The sequence below is a fragment of the Mauremys mutica genome, chromosome 7 (assembly GCF_020497125.1).
Source record: "Mauremys mutica isolate MM-2020 ecotype Southern chromosome 7, ASM2049712v1, whole genome shotgun sequence".
NCBI lineage: Eukaryota > Metazoa > Chordata > Testudines > Geoemydidae > Mauremys > Mauremys mutica.
The window spans coordinates 50,949,334-50,971,852 of NC_059078.1; the positions used below are offsets into that span (position 1 = coordinate 50,949,334).

The 22,519-nt window shown below is 53.0% G+C and overlaps 1 protein-coding gene across 3 annotated transcripts in view; it reads right to left on the bottom strand.

Moving 5' to 3' along the window:
* The window catches only part of RBM5 (RNA binding motif protein 5), a 23,484-nt gene extending 18,479 nt beyond the window's left edge, over nucleotides 1-5,005 (bottom strand). Inside the window, exons 1-4 of one of the 3 annotated variants that reach the window (XM_045022761.1) lie at nucleotides 4,949-5,005; nucleotides 3,900-3,963; nucleotides 2,261-2,456; nucleotides 874-1,041 (exon numbers count right to left, since the gene is read on the bottom strand). In XM_045022761.1, the coding sequence (XP_044878696.1) occupies nucleotides 874-1,041; nucleotides 2,261-2,456; nucleotides 3,900-3,916 (381 nt within the window). In that variant the 5' untranslated portion in view covers nucleotides 3,917-3,963; nucleotides 4,949-5,005. Of the gene's footprint in view, nucleotides 1-873; nucleotides 1,042-2,260; nucleotides 2,457-3,899; nucleotides 3,964-4,239; nucleotides 4,333-4,948 lie in introns of those variants that run through there. The other 2 variants (XM_045022762.1, XM_045022760.1) reach the window with 2 other exon arrangements.
* Between the last annotated feature and the right edge of the window lie 17,514 nt (nucleotides 5,006-22,519).

A 22,519-nucleotide genomic window follows, 5' to 3' on the forward strand; every position in this document is an offset into this window, starting at 1 on the left:
CCAACTACATGATCTTCAGCCTCCATCAAATAAATCCATATTTGTCCCTGGAAAAATCTGTGTCAGTTACCTCTTCCCTACATTTATGGAAAAGTAAATAAAGAAAAATAAGCAGAATTAGCACTGTAAGTAGTTATTTATTAGCATCTTTTCTGTGCCTTAGCCAGGGATGGCTGCTAACCACATGCGAAAGGCTTATTTTTAGATTGTTCTATTTTAAAGAGGCACATGTGTCTTAGCTGACCCACTTATTTAATATAAAACAGCTACAGTTTAATCCCCTTCAAAAATCCAAGGTTAATAATGGAAATATTAACCAGCCCTTTGAGATAGGATTATCTTTGCAACCTTCAGGAAAGAGGCAGTGATAAATTGTATCTTGAATATGGCATAAGTAAGGCTAAGTTTGTGTCATGGAAGTCACTTGACCTCTGACATTCTCTGCTTCAGCCCCAGGGGCTGCTGGACTGGAGCTGGCAGCCAGTGGGGGGACCCCCTGCAAGATTCCAGTGACAGACTCCCGAGGGGGCCCTCAAGGCTCCAGCGAAGGGCGACAGCCTTGCGCAGGGGAAGAGGGGACACCTCAGGCGAGCGGCTGGGGGTGTCCCTTTTTCTCTTTGGGAAATATGTTACTCTGCAACTCCCAGCTACTGTGGGTGGAGGGGGAACCCCACAGCTCCCAGCCACCAAAGTGGCAGGAGAAACAGGGGAGCCACAACAGCAGAAGTCACAGACAGATCACAGCTTCCGTGAATTTTTGTTTATTGCCTGTGACTTACTAAAAATAACCATGACAAAATCTTAACCCAAGTAAACCAAACCAATTTGGAACTCTTGGTAGGGAAAGCAAAACCATTTTCTTTGGATACTTACATCGTTTTCTGTAACAGTGATAGGAAGGCCACGCAACATGATGGTCTTGCTTTCTTTCTCATCATTAATGTCATTCCTGTAGTCGTGCTCTCCATAGTCACCATCAGAATGGTACCCATCTTCCGATTTATCGCTATTCCGTCTCTCACGCTCCCTCTCCCTATCCCTCTGGTGAGTGAATACCCAGATTAGCAAACACACACACTGCTAATGGAGACAGCTTATCACCCAATATGGAAAAAAGAAATCCTAACAAGACTGGAACAAGCTCCAGCAGATCTGGAGCTTTAATTTGCAACTAGACAGTAATTCCAAAGAAATAGTAAGAGATGTATCTTAATTAACCTGAGAAGAGTGGGTCTTAGGCTTTGGCTACACTTGCATTTCAAAGCGCTGCCGCGGCAGCGCTTTGAAGCGCTAAGTGTAATCAAAGCGCCAGCGCTGGGAGAAAACTCTCCCAGCGCTGTCCGTACTCCACTTCCCTGTGGGGAATAACGGACAGCGCTGGGAGCGCGGCTCCCAGCGCTGGGGCTTTGACTACACTGGCGCTTTGTAGCGCCGCAATTTGCAGCGCTGCAGAGGGTGTGTTTTCACACCCTGCTGCAGCGCTGCAAATTTGTAAGTGTAGCCAAGCCCTTACACTACTAATAAAAACTGTACTGGAAACCTTAGGGATGCTCTGAAGTGGTTGTTTAAAATCAGATTTGGTTTCTATCTCCTCATAATACCTTCTCCATAAAAGTGAACCTATCAGTTCTGCCAGGAAATCAAGAATAAGAATGTGTTAATATATTTAGGGTTACAAATTTTGAAGAAATTGAATGCTCAACAATAACTTTTCAGGCCAGTACATTTCATCACTAATAGTTTGCTAGAAGTGTTACTAATCATACTCAATTTTTGCTTGTTTACAGGAAGGTGGAATTGTGTTGTATTTTCTATTGTCAGCTACCTTGGACTCTTAGCCAAACAGAAAATATCCAACTGAGTAGGACACTTAATCAACTTAATTGTATATCTGATTAGTAGTTGCAATGGCAAGACATTTCATTGATGACTATAGACAAATGTCAAGATCGATACCAGTAGTTCTCAAACTTTCGTACTGGTGATCCCTTTCACATAGCAAGCCTCTGAGTGTGACCCCCCTTATACATTAAAAACACTTTTTATATTATTTAATACCATTATAAATGCTGGATGCAAAGCAGGGCTTGGGATGGAAGCTGACAGCTCGTGACTCCCCATGTAATAACCTTGCGAACCTGAGGGGTCCCGACCCCCAGTTTGAGAACCCCTGATCTATACTATGCTGATTACGATGTTATTAGAATGCTATTACAAAATTCTCTCACAGCCTGAGTGAATGCAAACGTTTTCCACTTACCTCAGGGCTGTCATAGTCCCGACCGTCATAGTCCCGGCCGTCATAGTCCCGGCCGTCATCATATCTCTCGCTCCTGCGCTCCTCACTCGATCTCTTGTAATCAGAATCCCTTCGCCTGCTTCTAGAGTCCCGATCCTCCCGATCCTCTCTATCTATGATAGAGCCATACCTTCCACTTCGTTCAGTCCTACTCACACTGTAAAAGGGAGGTTTGTTCAGTTTGAGAATTCTCTCTCAGGGAAAAGAAGTAATTCAGGGAAATGCCATGGTTCAGTTTACTTTCATCTGTGTCAGCTCAGAAATTCTAGCATTTTCAGTTCAAAATGAGCTACAACGCTGCAAAAAAAGGAATCGACTACCACCCACTCCCTCCATTTTGTAGCATCATGTCATTCAATAACACAATAGTCACATAAGTCTGGAGAGTACACTAGTGTACACATCATGTGGAAGTGCACTAGTGTGTAAATTGAAGAACGTGTGTAACAAAAGATACAGATGAGAAATGCATTGACAAGAGATAGGTTATTAGGAAACCTAACAGGTCTCTTCCATACAACTATGATAACCTCTGTTTTGCTATTTTTCTAATAAACTCTCTTAGATAAACAATTATGTATAGGTCACCATGCCTCAAGAGAACAGGTACAAAGCATCGCTCAGATGAGAGATCCAAAATCCAAAAATACATTCAAGTTAAGGTTTGTAGTAGAAAACATATTTATCAGGTTAAAAAGCGATAATTGGATATAAGCCAGTCACATCAACTGGAGACTACTTTTCAAATACAAGAGTTAATACTATTTTTATTACTCCCTTCACAGAGAAGAGCAAATTCACTGCCAGTGAGTGAGATTGCTTCTCCAGAGCTGTTTTCCTCCAACCCACATGTACAGGGAATGTGGAGGGTCCACATCACCTGCCATTTTAAGCAATAGTGGCTAAACTACTGTACTAAGTGGAAGGTGTTTTCTTTTTCCAATTACTAATTAATCAAAGCATGCTGCTGCTGCTACTACTAAAAGTATTCTCAAAAGGGTTTATTGATTTGAAAACTTAAGATACCCTGATGGTTCCTTAAGACTACTGGATCCAGTTATTGAGCTGTTTTCACCACTAATCCTGCCCCATAATATGCTCCTCTAGGACCCCACCACATATAAATAAAGGTTACTATGGTGTCACCTTCTCCAGCACCAGTAGCTAGCCGGCTTTTTTAAAACACCGCTAAAGATTTCCTTCCTAATAGCCCATATAGAAGAAGCCAATGCCAAACTAGTATCAATTTAACAGGTATTTCTGTTAACAGGCTTCTCTCCTTTTGAGGGAGTAATTTTCTTTGCTTCAGATTGTAATAAAATTCTCCCTGGCTTGTGACATGCCCCCTCTCGTGACCCCCTGGGGGCTGAGAAACACTGCCCTATAACAAGTGCATTTCTCTACGCATTGGCGTGAAAATAAGTCCTGCTTAAGCCTGAACAGAGCGGAAGAGTGGCCATGGGCTGCCCCATAAACTAGCGGATTTGGATCTCACTCAGCCATCCGTGTGCCCGGGTCGGAGAGATGCCAGTGCCTGCCCTCCGCGGCCCCTCATCGGGCACGGCCAGGTGATCGCTCTCCTATGCGGGGCGCTACCTACCGTTTATCGGAGCCCATGGTCCCACGGGCCGCTGGCCTCCCAGCCCGGCACACAGACGATCAGCCTGGGGGACAAAGAAGACTAGCGTCAGGCCGCGCGCACGGGAGCGCGCGTGGTTGAGGAACGCACTCAGGAGCGGCGCGCGAGACGGGGGGACCTACGGAACCCGGGAGCGCGCAGGGCTGCGGTGGGGCGCTACGGACTAGCGCGCGGGACTGGGGTCGGAGCAGGGGAGCTTCAGGAAATACCCGGGTCAAGGCCAGCGATGGCCAAGGGAGCCCCTGCCTAGGCAGTGACGAGGGAAGAGAGGGGCTCTCAGAGCCAGACCATCCTCACTCACCGACCCGCAAGCTCCACCGACGCGTCTCTGCCGCTCCGTAAAATGGCGCCCAGGAAGCTCACCGTCTCCTGCCCACAATGCACCGCGCCGGCCGCCTGGAAGCTTCCAGCGGCCGCGCGTGCGCAGCCCCCCTCAGCCGCACGGCATGCTGGGGACTGTAGTGCGGCCGGGCGGGACCTCAGCCCCATCCCCGAGCTGCTGCTGGAGACTCCCCGGGGAGACCCCTTCGCAGCCGAGCCCAAAGAGGGAGCGCCCCCCCACCGAGCTCCCGGCGTCCCCTTCTGCTCTCCCCCCCCCCCCACACACACACCAGGCCACCAAGAGCTCCCGAGGCGCCCCGGAAGCCTAGAGGTGGCGGCTACCCAGCCAGTGCTTGATTTGTGCCAAGGCCGAGCCCCGCATCGGTTAGGGATGTAAAAATATTGCTTGAGCCTGGTCCCTCTTCCATTGCACATTAAGCCCGGGCAAGGCCGGAGCTCGCAGGGTGAGGGCCACCCGCGACCCTGCTGGGCTGGGGCACTGCGAGAGCAGCAAGTCAGTGAGGGGAGAGGGCAGGAAACTGCAGCCCGGTGTGAGCTCGATGTAGGGTCGGGCTGTCAGTAAACCCGCCGGGGCCAGGCACGTCTCGCGGAACAGCAAAGCGGCCAAGGCCGCAGCTGTGTTAGTAACTCGCCCCTGCTCTCAGCTACCCCGGCGCGCTCTGCCCTACCCAGTGTTCGATGCCCGGGGGCTGTGGCCCAGCAACGTGGCCCTTTGCTCCCCTCTGCCCCAGGGCCTGGCCCCAAGGCGGTGGCTGGCTGCAGCGGGCCCTGAAACCAGGGAACGGGGCTCTTCACCCTGGGAGCTGCCCCAGCCGCCTACTACGGGCCGCGCCCATTGCCCGAGCAGCTGCGCACAAGGGAGCAAGCAGCCGCCCCTATGCCACGGAGGCAGAGACGAGACTACAGGATCCAGCGTGCAGTGCGGCGAGGCGGAGCATTGCACGCCGGGAACCTTCTGGTGTCGTCGATGTGCTGGTCAGTGAGCGGGGACCGTCCCTCAAGAGCCACAGAAGAGAAGTGTTAGGGGGAGAACTGCATGGGCCCTACGGGTGCATTTTGGAGGGCATTAACAGGGTGAGGGAGGGGATGTTTGCCCCTTCCTTCCCCCAGTGTTGTGCCCACTCCAGCTTGTGAGGCCTATCAGTCAGTAGCTGCGGAGTGGGGCAGTGCCTCCCCTCTGGGCACAGCTGCTCCAAACTAAACAGCAGTGATTCCGGGGGGGTCACTGAAGCCAGCCCCACCCTTTCTGCGCATGTACATGGTGCAGAGAAACCACAGCAGCAGCCTATGCTCCTTCCAGCAGGGTGGCATGCCCCATACAGGAGCCCAGCTAATACTCAGCTAGCTGCACCCATGTGTTCCTGGGCACCCCAAAAATAGCCAGTGCTCAGTGCTGTGCAGAGCAGCAGTGTGTGTGCGGTGGGGGGGAGGGGTGCAGTGTCATTGACAACCATGCATTGTGGGAAGGAGTTAGGAAAAACAGCTGGAAATAATCCTTATGGCTTCCTGTCTCCCGTAGGGAGAAACCACTGTAGGCTGCTCAGATTCAGCTGCATGGGAGCTAGATAAATAAAACCTAGCATTTATGCAGCGCCTATAGATTTCATGCACAGCAAATCTTTTTTGGCTATTCCCCTCCCTCAAAAAACCTAGAAAGCTGCAGTGAGAACAATAAATACTGTACAGCAGTAAAAAATGCAGTAGCTTGTCAGCCCCTGGTTATGTGAGCAATCTTGCTGTTGTTCTACTGTGGGGTTTGCAAAGCAAGAGCTATGTTCATTTTGAGAAAGCCCCAGTCTCCAGCAAACTCACCAGGAGAAATGATGCTGTTATAGCCCTCTTCACTGTGGTGTCTGAGACCCTCACGCAGTAGTGGATTTTAGCCTCAAAGTGCCCATGGGAGCTAGAGAAGTATTGTCCCCATTTTACAGAGGTGAACTGAGGCCCTATTTAGGTTAAGGGATTTATCTACAGGCAGGTAGGGACTCAATGGATTGGTCAGGAATTGAACCCAGGTCTCAAGTTCTAGGGCCAGTGCCCCACCTACTAGCCCATCCCTCCTACCGCTATACTAGGAGGGGGATGTGGATACAAAAAAGCAGCCAGATGTGGCCTGAGTGACCAGGCCTCAGAAGAATTGGGGGGACAATACCACAACCCTTGACTTTTCCGCTGTCATGTGTATCTTATTGTATCACCACCACTCCTCTCTCAAAGGCTCTTTCACCTTCTCCATGAAAACAGCATAGCTTAAAGTCATATCTCACCAAGCTCCGTGGCTGTGTAGCAACAGCAGCATAATGGCATTAAATCCAAATATGGTCATTCCCTTCCATTTATAGACAAGAGACTGCACAGTATGGCCATGCTTATATGTTCCAAACTCATGAGATTAAAAGAAAAAATGCCAAAGTAAATGTTTGGGCTGTTTTATTTGTTTGTCAGGTGTGCTTATCATGGTTCCAGCTCGTCTCTGCAAAAATAGGGGCTAGAAACATTTTAAGAATGGGGAGAATCTCAGTTTTTATAATCACTGGACTCCAGGAGCTGGAACTTTAATAATAAAATATAAGGCTCGCAAAAAATGTGAGAGTTGGCTACACTGCTACAATACAGTAGAGCAAAATAGTTGCACCTCATATTCAAACCCCCTTTATTCAGATGTAAGTGGTACACATTATGATCTTTGGGACCGCCACAGAATTGGCGTAACCCTGTGCGGTTCTCCATTAAGATGGCAGCAGGAAAGCTGGAGTGGAAAAGTGGTTAATTTCACTGGCAGAGAAGGTGCGGTTGAGGTGTCTGCAAAGCATTCAGTTCCACTACAGTGCACGCTTCTCACAGGATATCTGGGGGCTGCCTGATCAGCAATCTGTATTGCTAAATTGACTGAATGAGGGACAACTCAGAGGGTGTAATTTCAATACACTGGCCTAGAATCCAGCACAACTCAGGCAAGGTTACTAAGCTAATGCAGGAAAGCTACAGACAAAGCAGAATGCCTATTTCCAAGCAACCTCTGCTCCAGGGGCCATGCCATCAATGCTGGAGCTGGAGGGGTTTGTCTTCTGAAGCAGCTGAGCTTGGATATTCCAAGGAGGAGGCTGTGATAGAAAGTATTGACTTCTTTATGTAACATGCCCCACTGAGGCCCTGCCTGTGCAACAGCTTTTGAATAGGAGTCGAACCAGCAAGGGCTGCAAGACACCCCGGACAGTGACAAGTACTGCAAGCCAGATGGCCTCCACCCCTCAGCTTTGCTGACATCACCACTGGTTTATGCCTCCACCCTGCCTAGCCATGTATACTGGTGCATTCTGGGATGATGTGGGCAGCTGTCCCATAATGCCTCAGGAGGGGACACAGCACCCAGGGGACATGAACAATCAGCAACATCAGTGGTAGGTTGGGCAGTGCATTCCGGGACGGCCCATGGCACAGATTGCTAGGAGAAAGAAGGTTTGGCCAAACAGGCTTGGTTAAGGGTAGTGTGACCAGATGTCCTGTTTCTAAAGGGACAGTTCCATTTTTGGGGAAATTTTCTTATATAGGTGCCTATTACCCCCCACTCTGTCCCGTTTTTTCAGTTGCTATTTGGTAACCCTAGTTAAGGGGGCCTGTCTATACTACAAAAGACAGTTACCTTTTCCGTAACTGGTGTTCTTTGAGATGCATCGCTCATGTCCATTCAACTTAGGTGTGTGCGCTCGCCACATGCACCAGTGCCGGAAGTTTTTCCCTCAACAGTATCCGTAGGGAACCAACTCCAGCACCACTCCAGCACCACTGGGAGTGGCGCACCAATGCCGTGGCATATAGGGCGCTGCCAGCTTCTCCCACCCTCAGTTCCTTCTTGCCAGAAACTCCGACAGTGGGGAAGGAGGGTGGGTTGTGGAATGGACATGATCAACACATCTCGAAGAACATCAGTTACAGAAAAAGGTAAAAGACGGTTACTCACCTTTGTAACTGTTGTTCTTCGAGATGTGTTGCTCATATCCATTCCAATTAGGTGCGCACGCGCTGTGTGCATGTTCGTCGGAAGATTTTTACCCTAGCAACACTCCTTGGGTCGGCTGAGGTGCCCCTGGAGTGGCGTCGTTATGGCGCCAGATATGCATATATCTGCCAACCCAGCACCCCCTCAGTTCCTTCTTGCTGGCTACTCCAACAGAGGGGAAGGAGGGTGGGTTTGGAATGGATATGAGCAACACATCTCGAAGAACAGTTACAAAGGTGAGTAACTGTCTTTTCTTCTTCGAGTGCTTGCTCATATAGATTCCAATTAGGTGACTCCCAAGCCTTACCTAGGCGGTGGGGTCGGAGTGAGATGTCGCGGAGTGAAGGACCACTGAACCAAATGCTGCATCATCTTTGGACTGCTGCACTAATGCATAGTGGGAAGCGAAGGTGTGCATGGATGACCAAGTTGCTGCCCTACAGATCTCCTGGATGGGTACATGGGCCAGAAAGGTGGCGGACGAACCTTGAGCACAAGTGGAATGGGCGATGAGGTGGCTAGTTGAGATGTGAGCCAAGTCATAGCACACACGGATGCATGACATAACCCAAGACTAAATTCGCTGTGAGGAGACCGGGAGGCCCTTCATCTGGTCTGCCACTGCTATGTACAGCTGCGGCGTCTTTCTAAAAGGCTTTGTTTGCTCGATGTAAAAGGTGAGAGCCCTACAAACATCTAGAGAATGCAGCTGTTGCTCTCGTCGCGAAGCATGTGGCTTCGGAAAGAAAACCGGGAGGAAGATGTCTTGGTTGATATGTAAGGCAGACACCACCTTAGGGAGGAAGGCTGGGTGTGGTCGCAGCTGTACCTTATCCTTATGGAACACTGTATACGGAGGGTCCGCTGTGAGGGCCCGAAGTTTTGACACGCGCCTTGCCGATGTAATAGCGATGAGGAAAGCTGTTTTCCAGGAAAGGTACAGAAGCGAGCAGGTGGCCATTGGCTCAAAGGGGACACCCATTAGCCTGGATAGGACCAGACTGAGGTCCCACGTAGGGGCCGGATGACGAACTTGTGGATACCTATGTTCCAAACCCTTGAGGAACCTGCTGACCATAGGATTAGAGAAGACTGAGCTCCTGTTCTCGCCAGGGTGGAAGGCTGAAATCGCTGCTAGGTGTACCTTGATGGATGAGACAGCTAGGCCGTGCTGCTTCAGGGACCAGAGGTACTCTAGGATGGTAGGTACTGGCACCTCCAGGGGACAGCATCATTCTGGGCACACCAGCAGGAAAAGCGCTTCCATTTGGCCAGCTATGTGGATCTAGTGGAGGGCTTCCTGCTACCCAAGAGTACTTGCTGCACTGAACTGGAGCAACGCAGCTCGGACTGAGTTAACCATGCAGCATCCATGCTGTGAGATGGAGGGACTGTAGGTCTGGATGGCATAGTCTGCCGTGTTCCTGAGTTATCAGGTCTGGCCACAGTGGTAGAGGAATTGGTTTGGTCACCCACAGGTCGAGTATTGTGGTGTACCAATGCTGTCTGGGCCATGCTGGAGCGATCAGGATTAAACAGACCTTGTCCCTGCGTAGCTTGAGAAGGACCTTGTGGACCAGTGTGAATGGAGGAAAGGCATAGAGCAGGTGGTCTTTCCAAGTTATCAGGAATGCATCCGATGGAGCCCGGGCTGCGTCCCTGGAGGGAGCAGAACACCTGGCACTGCCGATTGTCGCAAGAGGCGAAGAGGTTTATGTGGGGAAACCCCCACTTCCTGAAAACAGAATGGATAACATCCGGGCAAATCGACCACTCGTGAGTTAGGAAGGACCTGCTGAGGTGATCTGCCAAGGTGTTCTGGACTCCTGGGAGAAACGATGCCACCAGGTCGATTGAATGGGCTATGCAAAATTCCCAGAGATGTATGGCTTCCTGACAAAGGAGGGAGGACTGCGCTCCATCTTGCTTATTGATGTAAAACATGGCCGTTGTGTTGTCTGTGAAGACTGTTACACAACGGCCCCACAGGTGTTCGCGGAATACCTGACATGCGAGGTGTACTGCTCTCAGTTCCCTTATGTTGATGTGTAGGGTTATTTCCTGTGCGGACGAAAGATCTTGCGTGCGAAGTCCCGCAAGATGAGCGCCCCAGCCCAAAGATGACGCGTCCGTGGTCAGGGCTGTGGAGCATGGAATGGCATCCCCCACAAACCAAGGTGGGGTTCAGCCACCAACCCAGAGAGGCTAAGACCTCCATCGGTACAGTGAGAATTGTGTCCAAGCTGTCTCAGCTCAGACGATATACTGACGAGAGCCAGGTCTGAAGTGGATGGAGGTGTAGTCTGGCATGTCTGGTCACAAAAGTGCATGAGGCCATGTGGCCCAGAAGAGCGAGGCACGTGCGGGCTGTCGAGGTCGGGAAGCTTCGGAGGCCCTGAATAATGGCCATCATGGCCTGGAAGCGGGCCTGTGGTAAGCACGCCGTGGCGAGATTCGAGTCTAGGATCGCCCCAATGAAGTCTATTCTCTGTGTAGGTTCCAGAGTGGACTTTTCGGTGTTGAGCAGCAGGCTGAGTCGCTTGAACAAGCCCATGACGAAATGAACATGAGACCACACCTGAGTTTCGGAGGAACCTCGAATGAGCCAGTCGTTGAGGTATGGAAAGACTTGTATCCGACGTCGGCGGAGCGAGGCCGCTACGACAGCCATACATTTTGTGAAGACTCTTGGCGCTGTGGACAGGCCAAAGGGAAGGACAGTAAATTGGAAATGCTGCAGGCTGACCACAGAGCGAAGGAATCGTCTGTGCAGCGGGTAAATCGCTATGTGGAAGTACGCGTCCTTCATATCGAGGGCAGCATACCAGTCTCCAGGATCCAGGGAAGGGATAATAGTTCCCAGGGATACCACGCGGAACTTCAACTTTACCATGAATTTGTTGAGCCCGCGCAGGTCCAGGATGGACTGTAGACCCCCCGTTTGACTTGGGGATTAGGAAGTAACGGGAGTAAAACCCCCTGCCCTTCAAGTCCTTTGGGACCTCTTCTATCGCTCCGATGGCCAGGAGCGCCTGTACCTCCTGCAAGAGGAGTTTCTCGTGAGAGGGTTCCCTCAAGAGGGAACGGGAGAGAAGGTGGGGAGGGGAGGGGCGAAACAAACTGAAGATGGTATCCAGTTTCCACCATGTGTAGGACCCAACGATCTGAGGTTATGCGGGACCACGCAGGGAGGAAATAGGAGAGACTGTTGCAGAAAGACGGGAAAGGATCCGGCAAGGAGACTGGTGCTCCATCCTCGAGCTCACCTTCAAAAGTTTTGTTTGGACCCCGCTGATGGCTTAGGGGGGGCCTGATTGAGAACCAGATTGTCTCCTTCGATTACCGCGGCCACACCTTCTGGTGAAGTCTTGCCATGGCCGAGGGTTAGGGTAGGTGCGCTGAGGCTGGGGCCAGAAGGGTCTGCGCTGAGTCACCGGGGTATGCCCGCCCAGTGAGCGCATGATGGCCCGGTTGTCCTTCAGGCTCTGAAGCCTGGGGTCAGTTTTGTTAGAGAACAGCCATTGGCTATCAAAGGGCAAGTGTTGGATGGTCTGTTGCAGCTCCGGTGGAAGGCCGGACACTTGTAACCATGAGATGCGGTGCATGGCCATGCCCGAGGCTAGAGTTCTAGCCGCCAAGTCCGCCGCATCTAAAGACGCCTGCAGGGATGTCCTCGCCACTTTCTTGCCCTCTTCTAGCAAGGCCGCAAACTCCTCCCTGGACTCCTGGGGAACCAGCTCCTTGAACTTCCCCATCGAGCTCCAGGTGTTACAGTTATAATGGCTCAGGAGAGCTTGCTGGTTAGCTACCCTGAGCTGTAGACCGCCAGCCGAATAAATCTTGCGCCCGAATAAATCCGGGCGCCTAGCGTCCTTGGACTTAGAAGCGGGCGCTTGCTGGCCATGTTGGTCCCTCTCGTTCACTGACTGCGCCACAAGGGAGCAAGGGTGAGGATGAACATAGAGATATTCATAGCCCTTGGAGGGCAACATATATTTCCTCTCCACCCCTCTGTCCATGGGAGGAATAGATGCTGGGGACTGCCAGATCGTATCGGCATTAGCTTGGATGGTCCTAATGAAAGACAGCGCGACATGTGTGGGTGCATCTGCCGATAAAATGTCCACCACCGGATCTTCCACTTCCGCCACCTCCTCCACCTGCAGGTTCATGTTTTGTGCCACCCTGCGCAGGAGATCCTGGTGAGCCCGAAGATCTATAGGCGGTGGCCCAGAAGAGGACGTGCCTGCCACTGCCTCGTCAGGCGAGGAGGAAGAGGAAACCCCGGGGACCAGTGGATCCTGGGGAAGTTCTGGTTGTGGAGGGTCCTGGTGTTCGAGGTCCACTAAGGTGGTGGCATGGGCTTGGTGTGACGAAATAACAGTCGCATCTGAGTCTACCGGGGGAGGGCAGCTTACAGTGGCCTCGAGCATCCGATGGTCCCAATGAGCTGACTAAGAGGCACCTGAGGGGGCACCTTGGACTTGGTGGTATGCCCAAGGCGTCCAGAAGGACCATTGTGGTGGTCCCTGATCAGGGTCTTGACCTTCATATTGCCCTTGGCTAGCACCCTCAGTATCATGGCCCTGGGTGTGCTAGCCACTCCCCGTCTGGGACGACGACGAATTTGGTCGTGAAGACCAAGGAGGGGCCGAACGCCCATGTGACGTTGCACCATCTCGCTCTGTCAGTTCGCACCTTGGAGCTGGAAACCAGTGACGGGATCTTTGGCAGTACCGCAATCGGGACCGATGATCATAATGGTGCCGGGAGGCTGATCTAGATCTCGACAAGGATCTACGGTGTCGGGATCGGCTGCAAGGCGACTGGTGCCGGGACCCGGAACAGTACCGATCATACCGGGAGGGAGACCTGTGGGAAGTGGAGCGGTGCCACGAGTACGACTGGCGCCAAGATGGAGATCGGTGCCGGGACTGCGAGCGGTGCCAGGTCTGGGACCGTCAGTGGGATCAGGACCATGACCTGGACCGGGACTGAGATTGGTGCCTAGCTGTCACACTCAGTGAGGAAGGTCGCGTCAAGGCAGGTTTGCCTAAAGATTGGATAGCCAGGCTGAGGAGGTCTGGGCTCCGTCAGCGCGATCAGGTTGCGAGCGGTGGAGAAGGTCTCCGGAGTGGATGGCAGGCCGAGCTCAACCACGGTGCGCACCAGGGAGCTTGTGTGCACCGGACTCAATGGCCCTTGTAGTGCCAGAATCGAAGGTGCCAAAGTTGGCGGTGCCGGAGTTGGAGTCTTAGTGGGACGGTCCGGTCTGGGCTGTTGCTCCAATGGGGGCACAGGCGGTGTCTGCAACTGTACCGGAGCAGCAGATGGTTTGTGCTGCTTCTTAAGCTGCGGAGACAGCGAACGATGTCACAAATGTACCGGTGCCAGAGACGTCCGGTGCCGAGAGTCTTTGCCAGTGCCAGGTCGTTCCGGTGCCAGAGGAGCGCTTTGGACCGACGGCGTCTGTTCTGCACGCGGTACCGAAGGTGCCAGGCTAAGTCCTCCTTCCATTAGGAGCTGTTTTAAACTTAAGTCCTGCTCCTTCTTTGTTCGAGGCTTGAAAGCCTTACAGATGCGACACTTGTCTGGTTGATGGGATTCTCCCAGGCACTGCAAGCAGGAGTCGTGGGGGTCTCCCGTTGGCATCGGCTTGAGACAGGCCGAGCAAGGTTTGAAACCCGGGGACCTGGGCATGGGCCCTGGTACCGGGGAGGAGGGAAGGGGATGAACCCCGCTCCCTCCAAATACTATCTACAATATATACAACTTACTATTAACTAAACTATAACTACTAAAACTATTAACAACTACACTAAATACTATCTACAGAACAACGAGTAAAGCTAGGGAGGTGGAGATCAGCTATGCTGCGCTCCACAGTTCCAACGACCATCACAGGCAGTAAGAAGGAACTGAGGGGGCGCTGGGTCGCAGGGGCATATATCTGGCGCCATAACGGTGCCACTCCAGGGGGCGCCTCAGCCAACCCACCGAGTGTTGCTAGGGTAAAAATCTTCTGACAAACGTGCACACGGCGTGCGCACACCTAACTGGAATCTATATGAGCAAGCACTTGAACTGTTTTTTCTTCTTCAAGTGATTGCTCATGTCCATTCAACTTAGGTGACTCCCAGCAGTACCCCAGAGGCGAGTAAGGAGTTCACGGACATGTAGATTGCAATACAACTCTGCTGAACGCAGCATCATCCCTGGCCTGCTGCGTGATGGCATAGTGGGCCGTGAACATGTGCACCGAGGACCATGTTGCGGCTTCACAGATGTCCTGGATCGGGAAGTGTGCCAGGAAGGCCACCAAAGATGCCTGCGCTCTGGTAGAGTGGGCTCTGACAATCAGCGATGTAGGGACTACCACTAACTCGTAGCAGGTCCGAATGCAAGAGGTGATCCAGTTAGAAATCCTTTGCGTGGACACTGGGAGGCCCTTTATCCTATCAGCTGAGATGAAAAGCTGAGTCGATTTACAGAAAGGTTTTGTCCAATCTAGATAGAAAGCCAGAGCCCTTCTTATGTCCAAAGTGTGAAGGCGCTTCTCTTCACTAGTCTCATGGGGCTTAAGGAAGAAGACTGGAAGGAAGATGTCCTGGCTCATGTGGAAAGTGGACACCATGTTCGGAAGAAAAGCTGGGTGGGGCCGGAGCTGGACCTTGTCCTTATAGAAGACTGTGTATGGTCATCATAGAATCTCAGGGTTGGAAGGGACCTCAGGAGGTCATCTAGTCCAACCCCCTGCTCAAAGCAGGACCAAACCCAACTAAATCATCCCAGCCAGGGCTTTGTCAAGCCTGACCTTAAAAACCTCTAAGGAAGGAGATTCCACTACCTCCCTAGGTAACCCATTCCAGTTCTTCACCACCCTACTAGTGAAAAAGGTTTTCCTAATATCCAGCCTAAACCTCCCCCTCTGCAACTTGAGACCATTACTCCTTGTTCTATCATCTTCTACCACTGAGAACAGTCTAGATCAGGGCCGGGCAAACTTTTTGGCCTGAGGGCCGCATCGGGTTTCGTAAATTGTATGGAGGGCCGGTTAGGGGAGGGGGTCATGGCCCAGCCCCCACCTCCTATCTACCACCCCCCCCCCGGCCAGGACTCCTGCCCCATCCAACTGCCCCATTCCCTGATGGTCCCTCTGGGACCCCTGCCCCATCCACACACACCTGCTCCCTGTCCCCTGACTGCCCCTGGGCCCCTGCCGCCCCATCCAACCCCTCCTCTCATTCCTGACGGCCCTCCCGGGACCCCTGCCCCATCCACACCCCTTCTCCCTGTCCCCGACTGCCCCCAGAACCCCTGCCCCTCACTGCCCCCTGCCACCCCACCCAACCCCCCTCCTTCCTGACTACCCCCGGGACCCCTGCCCCATCCACCCACCCCTTCTCCCTGTCCCCGACTGCCCCCAGAACCCCTGCCCCTCACTGCCCCCTGCCACCCCATCCAACCCCCCTCCTTCCTGACTACCCCCCGGGACCCCTGCCCCATCCACCCACCCCTTCTCCCTGTCCCCGACTGCCCCCAGAACCCCTGCCCCTCACTGCCCCCTGCCACCCCATCCAACCCCCCTCCTTCCTGACTATCCCCCGGGACCCCTGCCCCCATTCAACCCCCTGTTCCCCCCAACCCCTATCCACACCCCCGCCCCCGACCACCACCCCGGACTCTCCTGCCCTCTATCCAACCCACCCTGCTCCCTGCCTCCTCACCGTGCTGCCTGGAGCACCAGTGGCTGGCAGTGTTACAGCCGCGCCACCCGGCTGGAGCCGGGACATGCCACCACCACCACCGCGCAGCTCAGAGCACTGGGTCAGGCCGGGCTCTGCAGCTGCACTGCCCAAGGAGCTCACAGCAGAGCCTTGTGCCGGCTCCGGCAGTGGAGCGAGCGAGCGAGCTGAGGCTGTGGGCGAGGGGGAACAGTGTGGGAGGGGCCGGGGGCGAGCGTCTCGGGCTAGAAGCTCGGGGGCTCAGCAGGACGGTCCCGCGGGTCGGATGTGGCCTGCAGGCCATAGTTTGCCCACCCCTGTTCTACACTCACTTGCTATCTTGCGTTTCTTCGGTGCTGCCATTTCTGGTGACTCCTGGTAACTATTTTTCTTTGCTTAATTTTGTTTAGTGGAGAAGCACCTTTTCTGTGACTGGCTCCATCTAGTGTTGAAACTGAGAAGTGCAACAGAGTTGAGCTCAAGCGCCATGTGCGGGCCATATTCAATTATATTTTCAGAATTTGCTGCGGGCCAATAAAAACTGACCCGCGGGCCGCAGTTGGCCCGCGGGCCGTAGTTTGGACACCCCTGGTCTAAATGCACATTCTACCACTATTCTGCACTTGCTTAGCCTATAGTTGAACTGCTCCTTACTAGTGTCCAGGGTGCCTGTGTATGGCTGTAGCAGGGTGGACCCCTGCTCCTGCCCTGAGGGGTTTAAAAGCGGCCTGGCAGGGCTTGAGAGCGGTGGCTCTAAAAGCTGCGCTGATTGGGGAAGTGGCTGCAGCTGGGCCACACCCCAATCAGGCCACAGCTGGCCCCTATAAAAGGCCAGGGAAGCCAGAAGTAAAGACAGTCTCTCTCTGCCTTCAGAGAGAGAAGGGCCTAGCTGCAGGGAGCTTGAGACTGGATACCTGCGTGAAGCAGGGCTGGGGGCAGGCTGAGGAACTGGGGAGCTCCAGCCTGGAAAGCCCCAGGCTGTGGCCTAGCAGTGGGCAGCCCAGGGGTAGGCCAAGGCAGCAGGTCCAAACCCTCCTTGCCAGTGATGAATAGGCTGATACTGCAGTCTGCCCCAGGACGTGGGGCTAGACAATGACTGGCAGTAGCCATACACTGAAGCAAGGTGGGGATAGAGGGTGGGGGTTCCCTGAGAGGGGAGAGCCTGAGAGAAAGGGGTTACTGCCGGGGGCAGCACCCCATGTAAAAGGGCACCAGGGTCCAGGGAGGGACTCGGGGCCAGAGAACAGGCGGATCACTGGCCTGCAGAGGGCGCTCCAAAGCTGGAACGAGCTAATTCCCAGAGTCACCAGCAGGAGGCGCCACAGGGGTGAGTCTGACTGGTCTACAATGGCTTCATGAGCCATGGCATTAAAGGGTAGGCTGGTTCCCCAAGGATAACTATAAGCATTTCAACATCCCCAACAGTTATTTTCTGGTCTGGGAAGTAAGTCCCTTCCTGCAGCTGTTCAAACAGACCAGAGTACCTTTCCTGGCCATCCCACATTGATGTCGGTGAAACATCCCTTGTGATCCACCAGTGCTTACAGCACCATTGAAAAGTACCCCTTGTGGTTTATGTACTGGCTGCTAAGGTGGTCCGGTGCCAAGATGGGGATATGTGTTCCATCTATCGCCCCACCACAGTTAGGGAACCCCAGTGCAGCAAAGCCATCCACTATGACCTGCACATTTCCCAGAGTCACTACTCTTAATAGCAGCAGCTCAGTGAATACGTTGGCTACTTGGATCACAGCAGCCCCCACAGTAGATTTGCTCATTCCAAATTGATTCCCAACTGACCGGTAGCTGTCTGGTGTTGCAAGCTTCCAGAGGGCTATCGCCACTTGCTTGTGAACTGTGAGGGCTGCTCTCATCTTGGTATTCTTGCACTTCAGGGCAGGGGAAAGCAAGTCACAAAGTTCCATGGAAGTGCCCTTACACATGTGAAGGCCCATCCCATACCTGCAACACTATGCGGTGCCACCAGTCTGTGCTTGTTTCCCAGGCCCAGAATTGGCGTTCCACGGCATGAGTCTGTCCCATTGCCACCAGGATGTCCAAATTGCCAGGGCCCGTACTTTGAGAGAAATCTGTGTCCATGTCCTCATCACTCTTGTCACTGCACTGCCGTCGCCTCCTTTCCTGCTTTTGCAGGTTCTGGTGCTGCATACTCTGTAGGATAATGCGCGAGGTGTTTACAATGCTCATAACTGCCATGGTGATCTGAGCTGGCTCAATGCTTGCCGTGGTATGGCAGGAGAGCAGAGCTGTAACAGAATCATAGAATCTCAGGGTTGGAAGGGACCTCAGGAGGTCATCTAGTCCAACCCCCTGCTCAAAGCAGGATCAAACCCAACTAAATCATCCCAGCCAGGGCTTTGTCAAGCCTGACCTTAAAAACCTCTAAGGAAGGAGATTCCACTACCTCCCTAGGTAACCCATTCCAGTTCTTCACCACCCTACTAGTGAAAACGTTTTTCCTAATGTCCAACCTAAACCTCCCCCTCTGTAACTTGAGACCATTACTCCTTGTTCTGTCATCTTCTACCACTGAGAACAGTCTAGATCCATCCTCTTTGGAACCCCCTTTCAGGTAGTTGAAAGCAGCTATCAAATCCCCCCTCATTCTTCTCTTCTGCAGAAGCGGAAGCGGTGTCTGACAACGGATGCCATATTTATAGAGAGATGCCACGAGAATAGATATTTATAGAGAACGACAACAGGACCTGCAAGGTGGATTCATGAGAATAGGAGAGCAGAGTTGCAGTGGAAACGGGAGCCCATGACAGCCAACATGGAGAAATTGCTATCGATCGAGACAAGAGCAGGAGAGCAGAGTGGCAGTGGAAGCGGTGGTTGGAAGACTAGTTTTTCCGACCTATTGCACCATCTGCGGCCAGAGCAGGAGAGCAGAGTTGCAGTGGAAGCGGTCGTTCAATGACGATGGTTAGCAGTCTTACTGCACTGTCTGCTGAAAGCAGTATGGCGCCTGCACGGAAAAAAAGGCATGAAACGATTGTCTGCAGTTGCTTTCATGGAGAGAGGGACGACTGATGACATGTACCCAAAACCACCCGTGACAATGTTTTTGCCCCATCAGGCATTGGGAGCTCAACCCAGAATTCCAATGGGTGGCGGGAACTCTGGGATAGCTATCCACAGTGCAATACTCCGAAAGTCGATGCTAGCCTTGGTACCGTGGACATACTCTGCCAACTTAATGCATTTAGTGGGGACACACACAATCGACTGTATAAAATCGCTTCCTAAAAATCGACTTCTATAAATTTGACCTAATTTTGTAGTGTAGACATACCCTTAGTAGGTCCCTAAAAGGACTTCACCTCAGGATGGCTTTAAACCCTGCGATCGCTGTAAAAGGCCCATGCTTATTAGCGATCCACATAATAGTTGTTTACGGTGCTTGGGCGAAGGTCACATTAGTGATAAGTGCAATATCTGCAAGTCCTTCAAGCCCAGGATGAAGGAGCATGACATTCACTTAAAGGCACTCCTGATGAAGTCTGCCATTACCCTGATGCCAGAGAAGCGCTCTGATTTGGCGCCAAGCACCGTGACCTCGATGCGCAACGCCCCGCCAGTACCGTCTATAAGCTGGCACCGGTCTCCTTCCCTGGCTCCAGTCAAGAAGCCCAGGAAGACGGGGTGAGGGAAGGTCTCCAGCTTCCTGCAAGGGAAAGGATAAGTCTGGGGTGGACCAAGGCCCTGTCTTGGGCACCTCTTCACCCACTTGGGGATCCCGGGCCCCAGCTCAGGTCAAGCGGTGTATCCCAGCCCACTTCTCGCCGGCTACCCTGGATAGCGGCGAAGGTCCTCGTCAGCTCCGGTGCTGTCGTGGATCCGCCAAGCGCTGCTGGTCACCGAGGCCCTGATCCAGATCCTTGTTGAGGTCAGCTAGATCCAACTCCGGGAGAGGCGACCGGTACCAATCGGGCAGAGCCACCAATCAGCCCTGTCTTGGTCGCAGGGGAGTGACCGCTCGGGCTCTGGCTCAGGTTCAGAGTAAGGTTCCCTAGTGGTGAAACAGGCTCCAGCACCTACGGTACAGACTACATTGGCAACACTGCAGCTGGGCCTGTGGCCTCAGACTCTTTGGCCGGCACAGTGGTACCCATGGGGGTTCACTCAGCCCTCTCAGGCCACACGTGCTTGGTATCTGGAGCTTCGGAGAGACTGGCTACCAACCTCTCCTGCCCCCCTCCAGCCTAAGAGGCCTCGGCTGCAGGCACCCCACAGGCACAGGAGGAAGTGAGTGAGCAAGCTGCGGGACCTCCTATGGTTGCAGAGAACTCCTTGGTACCAGCTTCCTCCTCCTCGTTGCCAGACGAGGCCATAGTAGGGCCCCCTCCATCGGTGCCCCAGGATGATGCTAAGTCGCATCAGGAGCTGCTAAAGAGGGTTGCTGCCAACCTGGGCCTCCAGGCCTAGGAGTTAGAGACATAGGTTAGGGGTTTGTTACAGGAGTGGGTAGGTGAGATTCTGTGGCCTGCATTGTGCAGGAGGTCAGACTAGATGACCATAACGGTCCCTTCTGACTGTAAGTCTATGAATCTAAAACCCGCAGACTCGCTCTTTAATGTTCTCTGCCCTGTGGCCTCGGCCAGGGTAGCTTTGTCCCTACATGAGGGGGTCGCTAAAATTACAAATGCCCTCTGGCACACACCCTCCTCCTTGCCTCCGATCTCCAAGAGGGCAGAGCACAAGTACTCTCTGCCATGCAATGGCCACAAGTACCTTTATACTCACCCTGCTCCCAATTCCCTAGTGGTAGAGGTGGTCAATCACACGCAGAGACAGACTACCCCTAAGAATAAAGACTCAAGGAGACTGGACTTGTTTGGACGTAAAGTGGGTGGCCAACCATCAGGCCTTACTAGGCTGCTATGATTTTAATATGTAGCAGGCCATGATCAAGTTTGAGAGTGCCCTTCCTAAAGTTTCTAGGAAGGAGTTCCGGGCTATCCTGGGTGAGGGCTCAACTGCAGCCAAAGAAGCTCTCCAGGCGGCATCAGATGCTTCGGATGCTGCCACCCATACCATAGCATCAGCCATCTCGTTGCGCAGGGCTTTGTGGCTGCTCCTCTCTGGTATTTCCTTGGAGACTCGGCAATCAATGCAAGACTGCCCTTTTGACGGGCACGCCATGTTCGCAGATCAGATGGACATTAAGCTGCATGGCCTGAAAGATTCCCATAAAACCCTAAAAACACTGGGCCTGCATATCCCCAGCTCTGCCCACAAGCAGCCTCAGAGCCAGGGGAGCCACTCTCACCAGAAGCCTCCCCGCACCAGACTGCCGGGGGTTGAATCTGTCTGTGGGGGACGTCTGTTTCTGCTGGGCTCACGCCATCTGAACTTATTGACTGTGCAGCAGGATCAAATGCAGAGTGGTATTGGGGAGAGGCCCCAATAAGGTTAGTTTATAGCAGTACTGGGAACTGCTGAGTTGGCCAACAGGTAAATGCATAAGGTAATGCATAAGGTAATGCATAGGTAAATGCATTAGAATGCACCAGTGCTGAGGGGTTTTTACCGCCTCAAGAGGGGTTGTCATACCGCCTCATGGTATTGGTCCGGACCAGGTAACGATGCATCTTGGTTAAGAAAAAAAAAAATTTAAAAAAGAGATAAAAAGGTTAAAAAGGGTTAAAAAAAAAGGAAAAGAGGCCTTGTTGTGTGTGTGTGTGTACACCAGTGTGAGTGATCGTTATCGGAAGACGCCCAGAGTACCCCGTGAAGCGGAAGCTAATGATCAGGACTGCTCTAACGCAAGCCCAGTAACTAGTGGATCCTTAGGAGATCCGACCCACGGTGGGCTGACTCAGCTTGGCATAGTCCGGCGAGGAAGCTGCCTGGGTCTAGGAGTGTGTGAACCCATCTTCCCTCCCCTTTCCCTTCTGTGTGGGCTACTGGCAATCTGATCGTCTCACTGGATGCAATTAGAGTATGCGGCTTCATCTCCCAGAGACTAGCCGACGCTCTCGGCACCGATCCGGCTCTCGGTACCGCTCCCGGTACCGTGCGTCCCGCAGCCACTCCCCGCACAGAGACTCGAGATCACGGTCGACCTCCCAGCACCGGCACGGTAGATGGTCCACGTCTCATTCGCGGCACCGACATGACCGTTACCGCTCATCGGTACCGCCCTGGGACCGAACGTCCGGATCAGCGGCACCTTGCCAGGGTCTCTCGGCACCACCGTGGCCTTTGAGGCACATGTCATTTTCATCCCAAGCTGGCAGTGCTTCTTACCACCAGCATCCAGAGGTTCAAAGCCAGGAGCAAGGTCCTCATCAATGGGCCTTCTGGACTCCGTGGATAGAAAACTGGCTAGATGGTCGGGCTCAACGGGTAGTGATCAATGGTTCCATGTCTAGATGGCAGCCGGTATCAAGTGGAGTGCCCCAAGGGTCGGTGCTGGGGCCGGTTTTGTTCAATATCTTCATTAACGATCTGGAGGATGGTGTGGACTGCACCCTTAGCAAGTTTGCAGA